At 40.6% G+C, this 15,689-nt stretch overlaps 1 protein-coding gene across 1 annotated transcript in view; it reads left to right on the top strand.

Annotated features, from left to right (window-relative positions):
* The window catches only part of clasp1a (cytoplasmic linker associated protein 1a), a 328,274-nt gene that overhangs the window by 153,597 nt on the left and 158,988 nt on the right, over positions 1-15,689 (top strand). The window contains exons 10-13 of the mRNA XM_060827050.1: positions 3,031-3,101; positions 7,362-7,454; positions 9,494-9,639; positions 13,603-13,738. Of these exons, the coding sequence (XP_060683033.1) occupies positions 3,031-3,101; positions 7,362-7,454; positions 9,494-9,639; positions 13,603-13,738 (446 nt within the window). The remainder of the gene's footprint in view (positions 1-3,030; positions 3,102-7,361; positions 7,455-9,493; positions 9,640-13,602; positions 13,739-15,689) is intronic.

The following is a 15,689-nucleotide window of genomic DNA, read 5'->3' as shown; positions in this document are numbered from 1 at the left end:
ACATACCAATCGTGAGTCTCTCTATCCCCCACAAAACCGCCTATCTGTGCCCCGAACTATCGAGTTCCCAATAACTATTGCTCTGGTCTTCTCCTCCCTTTCCTCTGAGCAACGGGGATAGGCTCCGTGCCAGAGGCCTGAACCCCATTGTGTTTATCCCTGGTAAGTCGTCCCACCCACAAGTATCCAAAACGGTATACTTGTTCTTGAGAGGAATGGCCGCAGGGAATCCCTGCACTGGCTGCTTCCTCCCAGTCCCCCTCACTGTCATCCATCTGCCTGCAATCTTTGGAGTTACTACTTCCCTAAAGCTCCGATCTATGACCCCCTCTGCCTCCCCAATGATCCTAAGTTCATCCAACTCCAGCTCCAGTTCCCTAACATGGTTTTGGAGGAGCTGGAGATGGGTGCACTTCCTTCAAGTGTAATCAGCAGGGACGACCATGGCATCCCTCACCTCAAACATGTTGCAAGAGGAACATTGCATTGCCTTCACTGCCATCCCTCTAAAAGTAACCTTTTAAAAAAAACTAGGTCTAAAGAATAGAACAAGCAAAATGAAGCACTTACCTTCTTATCACAACGGGTCTTATTATTAGGTGAGAGGAGGAGGGCGGGTGGGAGGCACTACCTCTGTCGTGCCTCTGGTTTCTCTCCTGCGCGCCTTTATAAGAAAAAAACCTACCTAGATAAGCTTGCGCTACACTAGCTTCCGGGTCCGCTCCGCGCTTTTTGTAAAAAAAACTTTTACATTTAAATCGTTAAACAAATGTAACCGCGACTACAAGCAGACACTGCCAAACAGCCCTTATCTGCTCTGCCAAGAGATTTTTGCCAGTCATGGTACGATATTTTCCAGAAGATTAAATGACCCACATTAAATAAGATGAGCAATGAGTTAAAAGACAGTGTGATCTTTACAACCTTCAAAACCCTCGTCACTTCAAAGGTAAATGTAAAACCAAATAGAACACAGGCAATTATAGTCGGACAGTAGGCGGCTAGAAGATTTCTATGAAACCCACCAATTGAAGCTTAACTTGAAGAACCATACTGGCCTTAATTAATGTTGTCAAATTGTATACAAAAGGTAAATATTGTATCAGCTCTGTCTCAGTGAGACACAGGTCCAACTCTCACTTTGAGAAATTCCATATAATGGCCTTCACTGAATGAATTATTAGTTGTGTTCCACGTGTCCACTGAACTTTGGGGGAAAGAACCAATCTTATGACATGTAACCTGGCTCTGATCATGCACACTTCAAGATTGTGACCCTTATCTTCCCTAGCCTATTCAGTTGAAGTAAACTGCTACATTTGAATTCCTGCCACCAGAATCCTTCAACATAGGAATCTCCATATGTAAAACAGCACCCTCACCATCATTTGTTTTTTGAAAGTTTGATGAAATGGAACAAATAAAATAAACATGGATTTGTTATTTATAATTTTGAATGCTGTATATTTATGCCTTTTTTTATGTCTGTTATTAGTGTTAAGTACAGTCCATGTAACACCCTTCCCTTCTGTATAGCATTTTTTTTGTTTAGCATTTCTTAAAATGAGTTTGGATTCTAAACAAGTGGCATGTGAATGTTGGGGTTTTTTTTGGTGAATGGTTTTAAGAATTAACCAGATCAGTTTTTGAGAAGCTGTAATTTTTAAACTAGTATGGAACTCCTGGGTTGTTAATGGAAGTTTGTTTATATTCAACAAAATATTAAGCTATTGGCATAGCGGAGTCTCCAATGAGCAAGTTGTTTTTTTTAAATGTAGTTTAAAAACCTTTAGGTTTAATTTGAAGGGGCTCTGATGTCAGATGCAAGTTTTATTTCTCAGAGGAAAAGGAGATTGTTCAGTGCAGTTAAGAAAGTAAATGACCTCAGTGGAAGGGTGCTGTTTGCGAAACCTTCCATACTAGCAGTGTTTAGCTAGAAACTTATATTGGCTATTCAAAGCTGAGAAGGTCTAAGATCTTAGTTGTGTGAACCAAAGAAAAAGACTTCATTGCACATCGGTCCAGAACTGAAAAACCGTAGTTGTTTTTGAGTAACTGTATGTGATGGTGTAGGGGAATAGATGGGATTATTTTGCCACCTGTTTTGAACGTTTTCAAACAATTATAGATGAATAGTTTGGTTTATTTTATTTTTGTTTCTTTTGTGCAGTAAACTTATGTTTTATAGTTAAAACTAAATTGGCAGCCTTGTGTTTATGTTGCAGTGGAAAGCCACCAAGTTAACTTAAAGCCAAAACAATACATGATTATCAAGCGAGATTTCATTTTGGAATCTGACTTGTCTGATAGTAACATTGGCTGAAACATAACAATTCAACTTCAGTTTTTTTTGTGAAATTGAGTTGTTAAATCACAGAAATACAAAATTGAGGTGATTTGTTTTGTAAATATTAGTTTCTATAATCTTTCTTAACCCCCTGCCGATAAATAAAGTGGGAGGTAAAAATCTGTTAGATGGTGTATTGTATAATCATATCCTCAGTTATGGAGAAATTTAAAGATGTAAAAGCATTCTTTGTGGTAAAACCGCTTCAATTGGCATGTAAACTTACTGGTCTCGGCTAATACGTAGTGTACCTTCTGTTTGTAATAGAGCAATGCCTGACATATTTCAGATTCATAATTCTGGCGAATGGGTGGCTCAATACCTCGGATACGGCAGCATTTAGTTCTAGGTTTCAATCCAGACCAGGTATGGTTTAATTCTCTGTTGGTTGTAAGTGTCTTGATGTGAAATGAGTTTCACAGATAACCAAGTTGGTTGCTGATTGGACCAAAGTAGCATTCTTTCTGCTCATATAGGAAATGGAAATGAAAATGGAAAGCCTGTATCGGATATGTTAGAATTGGGATGCAAGGATTTTGCCAGAGCATTTTGGTTCCATAAACAGAGAATGTGTTCCACTCTATCTGTACCTATACAATAACAACTGTTTCCCAAACTTCACAGATCAACCAAGTATTCTTTATTCAACCGTTCTTTATTATTTACTTCTCATTCCTCAATAGTCAAAGACGGTGCGGGTGCTGTCGATGAAGATGATTTTATCCGTGCGTTTGAGGAAGTTCCAACAGTGCAGGTAATCTGATTCTGGTGTTAACTTTAGTTGCCCATGTCGCTTTTATTTGAGAACTAGAAATCTCAAAATTTAGATCCATGTCAAGTTTGAAAGTTTGCTGTTTGTCTTGGATTATTTTGTAATGTGCATTTGGTTGCAAGTACAGTACTATACCTCTAAACCTAAGAATTAGATGTGAAGGAACAACATAAAGCATATAAAAGCATATGGCAGTAAAAACTGTGATTATTCCAATTTATTGAGTTTGTTGAAACTTACTTTACATGTGACCTTCAACTACCATTGTGAAAAGTCAGCTTTTATTACATCTTTATGTTACTACCGCAAGTAATAGTAAAATCCATTCATTTAGTCAATTTAATACAGATTTCCTTAAAATTAGAAAATTCCATAGTTGAAAAATGAAAACCTTTGGCTTCTCTGTTACCTATGCTTTATATGTAGCTTCACAACGTAAATGCTCTAAACCATGATTATAAAAATACTGTGGCCATAATAGCTGGCCAGAAGCTGGAAGTGACACCACCTAACTCTACAAAGTATGCCTACATTTGCAAACTACAAGTCCGGAATGTGATGGAGTGCTTTCCATTTGCTCGGATTAGTGTAGCTCTGCCAGTACTGAAGAGGCTTAACATTGTCTCTCGGGTAAGAAGCAAAATGTTTAATCAGCACTATATCTGCCAACTTAAGCATTCCACTCTTCCACCACTGGTTCACAGTGGGAACAGTGTAACATATTATTTAAATGGAGAGAGATTCCAGAACCTCAAGGTACCTTGGTGTGTAATGTTACCAAAGCAAGTGATTAAGAAGGCAAAGGTAATATTGTGGATAAGTGCAAGGAGAATGAAATATGAAAGTAGGAATGTTTTGCTGTGTTGGTGAGACCACATCTGAAGTACTGTGTAGAATTTTAATCTCCTTATTTAAGAAATAAAATAAAAGCTTTAGAAGCAGTTCAAAGATGATACAATTTACTAATAATTGGAATTGTTAAAATAACTTGTTTATCTCACTAGACCTGCATTTATTGTCCATCACTAATTACCCAGTGGCAGCATAAGGTCAGCCACATTGCTCTGACTTTAGAGTCACATGTGGCTCAGACAAGGCTGGATGGCAGATTTCTTTTCCTGAGGGACATTGGTGAACCAGATGGGTTTTTACAATAATTATCTGGATATGTTTAGTTATAGAAACACAGTCATGGAATAATGTTAAAGCAGAGATGGATAATTCTTGATTAAAAGGGAATTTGAGGTTACTTGAAGTTGGCAATCATGTGTAGATGAAGCCATATTAAGATTAGCTAAATTATTAAATGGCAGAGCAGACTAAAGGGGTCAAATGACCTACTTGCTCCTAATGCTATGTTGTATGCAGCATTTGCAATGTTCTCTGCAGCAACTTGCCAAGGTTCCTTTGACAGTTTAAATAAATGTGAGGTGTTGCCTTTTGGTAAGGCAAACCAGCCAAGCTTATCCAGTTAAGGCTCTGAGGGTGTTGCCAAACAAAGAAACGTAGGGATGCAGGTGCATAGCTTCTTGAAATTGGAGTTGCAAGTAGGCAGGGTGGTGAAGAAAGCATTTGGCACGTCTGCCTTCATAACTCAGAGCATTGAGTTATGTTGTGGCTATATGGAACATTAGTGAGGCCACTTCTGGAATACTGTGTACAGTTATGGTCACCATTCTATAGGAAGGATGTTGTTGAACTTTAGAGGGTGCAGAAAAGGTTTACAAGGATGTTGCAGGAACTGGAGGGTTTGAGCTAAAGGGAGAGGCTGAATAGCTGGGGCTTTTTCTCCCCCAGAGGCTGTGGGGTGACCTTAATAGAGATTGAGAAAATCCTGAGGGGCATGGATAGGTGAATAGCCCAAGTCCTTTTCCGAGGATGGGGAAATCCAAAATGACAGGACTTGGGAAAGATTTAAGAAGGACCCGTGGGGTAGATTTTTAATGACGTGTGTGGTGCACACACGGAAACAGGGTAAAATTACAACATTCAAAATGTATTTGGTTGAATATGAATAGCAAGAGTTTAGTGGGATATGGGCCAAATGCTACCAAAGGCACTCAGTCAGATTGGGATGCCTGGTCAGCGTGGACAAGTTAGATCAAAGGGTCTTTTCTGCAGATCTATTGGGTCTGCTTTTTTATTAAGTCATCCTCTTCAGAGATGTTATTACACACCTTTTGGAGCATGTGGGACATGAACTCAGACCACCTGGTCTAGGAGTATGGACACTACAATTGTACCATAAGAAGCTGAGTCTGCTTTATATTTCTGCATATTGTTGCTCACACTTCAGATATTTTGTGATCAACCGATACAGAGATGTATTTATGGAGCAGATGGGACTTTTAACCCAGGTCTCCTGGTCGGGTCACTACCACTGTACCGTAAGGAGTTGGGTCTGCTTTATTTAAAAAAAAACCAAAGGGCTTCATTATTTTGTTTTGTTATCAAATCTTAGAGTTGCTATCTATTTAAGTTGGACTTAAAATCAGGCCTCTTGGTCTAGATGCAGGAACATTACCACTACACCACGATCAAGGGTCTGCTTTTTATTTTAAAATCACTCTGTTTAGAGATGTTACGACACACCCTGGAGCAAGTGAAACTTGAACTTGGGACTCCCGATTTAAAAAATACGGACACTGCCACTGTGCCACAAGAGCTCTGAGGGTCTGCTTTATTCTTTTTCCCTTCTATTCAGAACTCTATCACACACAACTGAATGACTTGCCTACCACCATATTTCTGTGACTTTTTTTTGGCTTTTAAACTGTTAACCACCACCACCACTAATCGCCCATGTAGCTGATTAGATATTAACGGGCAAAATCCATTATGGGCAATGTGAGCCATCAAAAGTGAGGGAGCTGAGGGTGTAGGGAAAGCATGAAGGGATTAAATCAAAATGGAGTTACAGGGGGGAAATAAAACACTCTTTTCCTCAGGTACCTACATCTCTCTCAAAGTATTGAGAGTATTGTGGGAGGTGATGGCCTAGTGATATTATCACAGATCTATTAATCCAGAGACCCAGGTTCAAATACCACCATGGCAGATGGCAGAATTTGAATTCAAAAAGAAATCTGGAATGAAGAGTCTCATGATTGTCAATCATCAGAAAGACCCACCTGGTACACTGATGTCCTTTTAGGGAAGGAAACTGCCATCCTTACCTGGTCTGGTCAAGTGCCTGATGGGGAACAAATGCTGGCCTAACCAGAGATGGCCACATCCTATGAATGAATTGAAAAAAAAATGTGCTCCCTCTCCAGTGACACCCAGGCATGTACATAATTGTGGAACAGGGGCAGACAGTCAAGAGATATTACCCTCACCCACTGTCTGGACCTGTTTATAGCCATCCTGGCTGGGTCTAGGTGCAGATCCACGAGGAGGTCCTAAGATTTGCCCACACACCTCTGCACTTGATGCCCAAAGATCAGGCTGAAGTGCAACCAAAAATGCAGCAAAAGATTTTTCAAATAACTAGAAAGGAGGTCCAATTGCCAGAATCATCGAGGATCTGCTTTTTTAAAAATTTGTTTTCTCTTTTCTCTATACCCAGAAGTGCTACTAGGCACAACTGAGTAACTTTCCCACCACCAGGAGTACTATGACTTTTTAAATGAATTTTTATTTTTTCCTTTTTTAAATCTACACGCCACCATCCATAAAGTGAATTAAATATTTATAAGTAAAGCCCATTTTGGAGAGGGTGTGCTTTAGAAAGTGCTCTGGTGATGAGTTCAGGAGAAGCCGGTGGTTGTTAGCAAGGAAACTTGTACATAGTGAGTTCCACAGGAAGATTAAATAGTGAGTATCCCCCTTGCGGTGTCAGTGTCTTACAGTGTCACTATTCAGGTATGTGGAGCTATAAGTGTAGGAAGACTGTGACTGTAGTCTGCTTGACATGATCTTTTGCACAATATTAATCTTTTGTAAATGAGCAGATTTACCAGCAAATTGAAATTGTTTGCATAAACAAAATCTAGAACTTAAATGCATACTTTATTCATCTGTTGAAGTAGTAATTTTGACCTACATTGTTTCTGGATCGCTAGTGTAATAAATTACTGCCTAATATTTTAAAAATATATTTCTGTCACATGTTTTTGCTGCAAAGTAGCTTAATTTTGTTTATTGTTGCTAATTAAATATAATGTAATAAGAAATATGTATTTTTCTGTTAATGCCCAAAATTTGATGGGATAAGCTGACCTCTATTTACTTCACTTATAGATTTTTTCCAACCGAGACCTCGAAGAATCCATCAACAAAATTAGAGAAGTTTTATCTGATGATAAGCATGATTGGGAACAGCGAGTAGCTGCTGTAAGTGTTTTGAGCCTTCAAATCTGATGTTCTCTTTGGTATTGAATGTATTCAGGGTTTTAAAAAAAAACAATTTTAATCACAGTTGTTTGTTTTCATCTTTCAAGGCTGTTATCTTTACTGTGAAATTGGTCTTGAGTAATGCTTTTAATAACTTGTTAGAGTTTTTTTGAAGATGATTGATGGCAGAGCAGTGGATCTGATCTATATGGACTTCAGTAAGGCGTTCATCAAGATTCCTTGTTAGCAAGGTTAGATCACAGAATAGAGGGAGAATTAGCCATTTGGATGCATAACTAGCTTGAAGATAGAAGACAGAGGGTGGTAGTAGGGGGTTGCTTTTCAAACTGGAGGCATCTGAGCAGCAGTGTGCCACAAAGGTTGGTGCTGGGTCCACTGCTTTTCATCATTTATACAAATGATTTGAGTGTGAAGATAGGAGGTATAGTTAGTAAGTTTGCAGATGACACCACAATTGGAGGTGGAGTGTACAGTGAAGAAGGTTACCTTCGAGTGCAACAGGATCTTGAAAAGATGGACAAATGGGCTGCAGAGTTCAACTTAGGTAAATGTGAGGTGCTGCATTTTGGAAAATCAAGTTAGGGCCGGACTTTTACACTTAAAGGTGAGGTCCTGGGGAGTGTTGCTGAACAAAGAGACCTTGGAGTGCAGGTTCATAGCTGCTTGAAAGTGGAGTCGCAGGTAGACAGGATAGTGAAGAAGGTGTTTGGTATACTTATCTTTATTGGTCAGTGCCTTGAGTATAGGAAATGGGAGTACGTGTTGCACCTATACAGGTTATTGGTTCGGCCACTGTTGGAATACTGTGTGCAATTTTGATCTTCCTGCTTAGGAGGGATGTTATGAAACTTGAAAAGGTTCAGAAAAGATTTACAAGGATATTGCTAGGGTTGGAGGGTTTGAGCTATAAGGAAAGGCTGAATGAACTGGGGCTATTTTCTCAAGAGCATTGAAGGCTGAGGGGTGATCTTAGAGGTTTACAAAATTATGAGGGACATGGATAGGGTAGATGGACAAGGTGTTTTCTTCTGGGTAGGATAGTCCAGAATTAGAGGGCATAGGTTTAGGGTGAGAGGGAAAAGATTTAAAAGGGTCCTAAAAGGGATAATGTTTTCATACATGTATGGAATGTGCTGCCAGAAGAAGTGATGAAGGCTGATACCATTACAACATTTAAAAGCCATGTGCATGGATATATGAATAGGAGGGGTTTAGAGAGATATGGGCCTGATGCTGGCAAATGGGACTAGATTGGGTTGGGATGTCTGATCGGTAGGGAAGAGGTGGACCGAAGGGTCTGTTTCTGTGCTGTGTATGTCTCTACTTCTATAATGATTGATAAAAAAATTCCTTTATGTCTTGACAATTGTGCATACTAATATGAAATACCATCAGGAAAAAATTCAGCTCTTACTTTGACACAAATGAAAATGAAGATTTTCGTTTTCCATGCTGTTGTTTGCACTCGCCTTTCATTCCAAATGAAAACCTTGGGTTAAATTTTGCACTCAGTAGTCAAGCAATGACATTCTCATGCTGATGTTGAAGAAAGCTAACCACAAAACCTATCATTCTCTGTGCAATGGTTTTTTTGTCTTCCTGACCAGCAGTCTAATCCATGTCATGTTGAAGGAATCTCTTGAATGCCATAGCAGATATGTCACCAAACACATAAACAGCCAATTAGATTGACATATTTGTCCACACCAAACTGGGAGATTAAAAACATTTCATCCTTCACTTCTAATTCCCTGTCAAGGGAGAAACTGGGCTTGCATGGAGGATAGATGGGTGTTAATAAATTACTTAACATTTGGCTTCCAGTTGTGTAACAAGATTCTTTTTGAGATTCTTTTGGATAGGGGAGTCCTGGATGGTTAATAATAATTGTACACTCATGGAAAGCTTAACCAAAACAAAGGGTGAAGTGAACCTCATGCATTCCAAGTTTTCTTCTGCTAACTTTTTCTTTCTCATGTACTGATAACTTACATAAATCAACTTTTTTTTGTTGACAGCTTAAAAAAATTAGGTCTTTAATGCTAAGTGGAGCGGCAGAATATGAATGTTTCTTCCAAAATCTGCGACTTTTAGATGGAGCATTTAAGTTATCAGCAAAAGATCTACGATCTCAAGTTGTACGGGAAGCTTGTATAACATTGGGGTAAGTAATGAAATGAACATGATCAAACTTTACTGTTAATTGGCAAAGTTATGGTTGTTAATTTTGTAATCAGAACTTTAGTTGCTCAAAATACATTTTTTATAAATTCATTTTGGGATTTGGTTTATGCAAACCAGGTAAACATTGGTTTATTACACTTGTAAATCATTCTTATTCAGATTTTTCTTGCCACATCCTGATGTTCCCTCAGGTTTTGTATTTCGTGAAATGCCATAATTTATTTCTCCACCTTATGTTTCGTTTGCTTTCTAACATCATAATTAATTATTCACCTCTTCACTTAAAGATCTCTGCCTGTTATTTTGGGCTCTGTTTGAGACCTTTTTATTCCTGTGGTCTCGATCTTGTTTTGTATCCTCAGCACTCATTTCCTGCACAACTTTGGTCAGCCTGTGCCCCTCAAAGGAATGCTCCCTTATTGTAATCCCAGCTCAATTGCAGTGGCATTTTCCAATTCCTAACTGCTGAATCTTTTTGTTCTCATTTGCCATGGTGCTAGAGTAGAAACCCCAAGTTTAGCTGGTACTGTCTTGTTAGGATTAACTCTTTGACTGAGGAAAAGCCCTGTCCATTCAACTGTCTGTGATTCTGCCTCTCATCTATCCCCATGGTTACATCATGGAGGGGAATCATCATCTCCTCCCTTGACCCAATTTTGACCAAGTTGCTGACCTCCCATTCTCTTGATATTCCTAGAAGGAAATTGTTTGTACTATGCTTCACATAAGCCAAAAGTATGCTGTTGCATCTTGTGGGGATTGACATCCTTCTACTTCTGGGCACTGCTCATGATTCATTGCAATGTTGAAGTTTGGAAATTGCTAGGGACACTTAGGGTGGGATTTTTCCCATATAGAAAGTTTAATGAAGGCTTTTTTTTTAAACTGGGGCATCTTGCTTCATCTCCTGTGTAAGTAGATGCATCAGCCTCAAAAAGTCAATAGTTCAAGCCTTATTTTGATGAGAAGTGACACTAATGCAACAACTGTGCAAGCCAATGGACAAGGTAAAAACAATGACTGCAGATGCTGGAAACCACATTCTGGATTAGTGGTGGTGGAAGGGCGCAGCATTACAGGCAGCATCCGAGGAGCAGTAAAATCGACGTTTCGGGCAAAAGCCCTTCAGGAATAAAGGCAGAGAGCCTGAAGGGTGGAGAGATAAGCTAGAGGAGGGTGGGAGTGGGAAGAAAGTAGCATAGAGTACAATAGGTGAGTGGGGGAGGGGATGAAGGTGATAGGTCCGGGCGGGTTGAGGCTGGAGTGGATAGGTGGAAAAGAAGATAGGCAGGTAGGACAAGTCATGGGGACAGTGCTGAGCTGGAAGTTTGGAACTAGGCTGAGGTGGGGGAAGGGGAAATGAGGAAACTGTTGAAGTCCACATTGATGCCCTGGGGTTGAAGTGTTCTGAGGGGGAAGATGAGGCGTTCTTCCTCCAGGTGTCTGGTGGTGAGGGAGCGGCGGTGAAGGAGGCCCAGGACCTCCATGTCCTCAGCAGAGTGGGAGGGGGAGTTGAAATGTTGGGCCACGGCGGTGTGGTTGATAGGTGTGGGTGTCCCGGAGAGGTTCCCTAAAGCACTCTCCCAATATAGAGGAGACCGTCGGGAGCAGCGCATACAATAAATGATATTAGTGCATGTGCAGGTAAAACTTTGATGGATGTGGAAGGCTCCTTTAGGGCCTTGGATGAAGGTCAGAGAGGAGGTGTGGGCGCAGATCTTGCAGTTCCTTGGGTGGCAGGGGAAGGTGCCAGGATTGAAGGGTGGGTTGTAGGGGGGCGTGGACCTGACCAGGTAGTCACAGAGGGAACGGTCTTTGCGGAAGGCGGAAAGGGGTGGGGAGGGAAATATATCCCTGGTGGTAGGGTCTTTTTGGAGGTGGCGGAAATGTCAGCGGATGATTTGGTTTATGCGAAGGTTGGTAGGGTGGAAGGTGAGCACCAGGGGGAGTCGGTGAGTTTGTTAAAAATGTCAGTGTCAAGTCGGTCGTCATTAATGGAGTAGGGGAGGGAGGTGTCCAACACATTCCACCCTGACCTTGAATTTACCTGGACCATCTCTGACACCTCCTTCCCCTTCCTGGACCTCTCCATCTCCATTAATGATGACCGACTTGACACTGACATTTTTAACAAACCCACTGACTCCCACAGCTACCTGGATTACACCTCTTCCCACCCTACCTATTACAAAAGTGCCATCCTGTATTTCCCAATTCCTCTGCCTCCGCCGTATTTGTTCCCAGAAGGACCAATTCCATCACAGAACACACCAGATGGCCTCCTTCTTAAGAGACCACAATTTCCCTTCCCACGTGGTTAAAGATGCCCTCCAACGCATCTCGTTCACAGCCCGCACCTCCACCCTCAGACCCCACCCCTCCAACCGCAAAAAGGACAGAACGCCCCTGATACTCACCTTCCACCCTACCAACCTTCGCATAAACCAAATCATCCGCCGACGTTTCCTCCACCTCCAAACAGACCCCACCACCAGGGATATATTTCCCTCTCCACTTGTTTCCACCTTCCGCAAAGACCGTTCCCTCTGTGACTACCTGGTCAGGTCCACGCCCCCCTACAACCCACCCTCCAATCCTGGCACCTTCCCCTGCCACCGCAGGAATTGCAAAACCTGTGCCCACACCACCTCCCTCACCTCTATCCAAGGCCCTAAAGGAGCCTTCCACATCCATCAAAGTTTTACCTGCACATGCACTAATATCATTTATTGTATCCGTTGCACCCGATGCGGTCTCCTCTATATTGGGGAGATTGGACGCCTTCTAGCAGAGCGCTTTAGGGAACATCTCCGGGACACCTGCACCAATCAACCACACCACCCTGTGGCCCAACATTTCAACTCCCCCTCCCACTCTGCCGAGCACATGAAGGTCCTGGGCCTCCTTCACTGCCACTCCCTCACCACCAGACGCCTGGAGGAAGAACGCCTCATCTTCCGCCTCGGAACACTTCAACCCCAGGGCATCAATGTGGACTTCAACAGTTTCCTCATTTCCCCTTGCCCCACCTCAGCCTAGTTCCAAACTTCCAGCTCAGCACTGTCCCCATGACTTGTCCTACCTGCCTATCTTCTTTTCCACCTATCCACTCCACCCTCCCCCCGCCCCTGACCTATCACCTTCATCCCCTCCCCACTCACCCATTGTACTCTGCTACTTTCTTCCCACCCCCACGCTCCTCTAGCTTATCACTCCACCCTTCAGGCTCTCTGCCTTTATTCCTGATGAAATGTTGATTTTACTGCTCCTCGGATGCTGCCTGTACTGCTGTGCTCTTCCAGCACCACTAATCCAGGAGCCATTGGACTGCCTGTCTCTCCAAATCAGTGTAAAAGATCTTATGGCATTATTTGAAGAAGCACAATTCTTCTGACTCCCATTTGCTATGTGCCTGTTGAATAGCTTAGATTGTGTTTTTAGGTTAAAAGCGTAATCAGAATAATCATAGTCAAAGAGACATAAAGACATGTACAATGTATAAAAATGAATAGTACAGCCTCTTTAATGAACAATATCTTCAAAATTGAGTGACATAATTTCAGATCTCCTTGTGAAACAATGGTATTAAATAACTTTATTTTAAAACAAGTGCAGAGAATGCTGGTGAATCTCAGTGAGTCTGGCAATATCTGTTTGGAGAAAAACAGAGTTCAAGTCCAATATAATTCATCTTCCTGTTCAGTTCTGAAGAAGAGTAACACCAGACTCAACATTAACTCTGTTTCACTCCGCAGATGCTGCCAGGAATGCTGAGTTTCTGCAGCATTCTGTACTTCAGATTTCTAGCATCTGCATAACAGATTTTAAAACAAACATTTTCAATGGTGTATTGTGTTTTATTCAATTTTATTCATCATTGGAGATCTATAGCTAGATACTCGATGCTTGAGCTGAAAGCCTATGTATCTACCTCTCTCTCTAGGCATCTCTCATCTGTTTTGGGAAACCGTTTTGATCATGGTGCGGAAGCTATTATGCCAACATTGTTCAATCTTGTACCTAATAGTGCCAAAATCATAGCTACATCTGGTATAGCAGCTATAAGATTAATTATTCGAGTAAGTACACAAAATATGCACCTCTGTTTGTATCACTTATATTTTTTTCCCTCTTTGAAGAATGTACAATTTCAGGGTTGTCTGTGTTCCCAACAAGTAAAATGTTATTTTCATGCAAATACTAATTTGTCCCAAATCGATTTTAGAAGTAAAATTCAATTTCTTGCAACATCAAACTACACTGGAAAGTTTTATTTGAATGTTTGTGTTGGTTTTCCGTTTCTTTTGAAACTACATCTCTGCATACAAGGCAGGTATTTTATTTGTAATGGTGCTGTTATGAAATGTACCCATAAATTTTTGTATTTTGGATGCTTTTGCTATTGTAATTGCTCAGTCACCACTCTTACGATAATCTTCCTCTGGTTAATTTGTTTTAAACTGATCACCTATCAAAGCTGCTAATGAGAAAAACAGCTGTATTTATCAAATGTCTGGTTGTTTTAGCCATTTGGATAAATGCATAAGCAGCTTTGAAGTAAAGTCCAGTTCTTTATCAATGTTACCTAGCAGGTAGCATATTTTTAGCAATCCAATTAGGAGCTATTGAAATTTTTGCTAAATTATTTAAAGTTGCTCAGTGCTAATTGCTTTGTTTTGACATTGTGTAACTCAAATATTAATCTGCTAAACTGAATTAAGTAAAATATAAGTGTCCCATTGCTCCTTTGATATCTGAATTATTTAATAAAAGTGAGCAGCAGACTAAAGTTCTAAACTCTAGTCACTTGATTTTGTGATACCATACCTTTGTCTCCCAAGTTCAGCAACAGCTGTGCTCCACATTCTTTCATTGTGGAAAAATCTGTTAGAGTATGCGGATGCTAAAAGAAAAAACTGAATTAGACTTGGCTGTAGTATGCCCCTCAGTTGACCAATTTATTAAAGATTTCAAATAATCATGTTGAAAGAGGGAAAGTTTTCAACATGAGAATGGCAAGTTGGCTAGGTTTTTTGGAGACTGATTTGACCTCATAGGAATCGTATTCTATCAATGAAGTTAATGAACTCAATGGGGGTGGGGAGAGCAAAAGAGATATAATTAAGGAGTAGGAGATTTGGGTCAAACTGATATTTACAATGAGATGGGAAGCCATAATTCGCAAAAGATTAATAATCGCAAAGACAAGTGAACAATATGATCAGCTGGGCCAAATTTAAGTATTGTCGTATTCTTATGAAAGGGGTTCAAGAATGGATGTTTTTTGTTGGAAGAGGGGAGTGGCATGGAAAGAAAGAGACAAATGAGGTGGAGTTGACACTACAAGCAGATCAGCAGTGATGATGTCACATGGCAGAGCAGGCTTGCATGGCCAAATGTCCTACTCCTAAATCCTCCATTTGTAACTGATGAGCATAAGACAGGTTTAATATAAAATGTGCTGCTCATGCGTGAAGATGTGGGTTGCAGTTATATGCTAGTCATATTTACTAAAAGGAACAGAAATAGGCCATTCAGCACTTTGGGTCTGATTTGTTTGTGTTCTAAATTCCACGTTCCTACCCATACCCAGAATCTTGAATTCTGGTTAAGCAAGCAAATTAATCTAATTCCATCTTAAACTTATGTTTATTATTAATTGTTTTTTAATAATGCCTTGAGTAGTTTTTTATTGCTAAAAATGGACTGGTGGTAAAACACGTAAAAGATAGAAAGTAGGTGAGGATTATGTAGATCTGGGCACACATTTGAAGTAAAGGCTTTCAAATACCTTCACTCAGCTTGGATTTTTAGCTTCTGTTAGGAGGAGGAACACAAATGTGTGAACGTGGAACTTCATGCTGGCAGTGGATTTCTCTATTCCACCTGTGGGCTCTTTATTCCATTTTCTGAAAAGCAAAATGGATGTGGGTGATGTTGGGAGGGCGACTCACCCACTTGAGCTGCTTTTAGGGCCTGTTAAGATCTATTGTCGAAGGCTCACTGGAATTTTCCAGTCAGCTCTGGAGC

Source organism: Hemiscyllium ocellatum, chromosome 7 (assembly GCF_020745735.1).
Source record: "Hemiscyllium ocellatum isolate sHemOce1 chromosome 7, sHemOce1.pat.X.cur, whole genome shotgun sequence".
NCBI lineage: Eukaryota > Metazoa > Chordata > Chondrichthyes > Orectolobiformes > Hemiscylliidae > Hemiscyllium > Hemiscyllium ocellatum.
The sequence above is the reverse complement of the archived record's forward strand: the minus strand, read 5'-3'. Positions and strand labels throughout refer to the sequence as shown.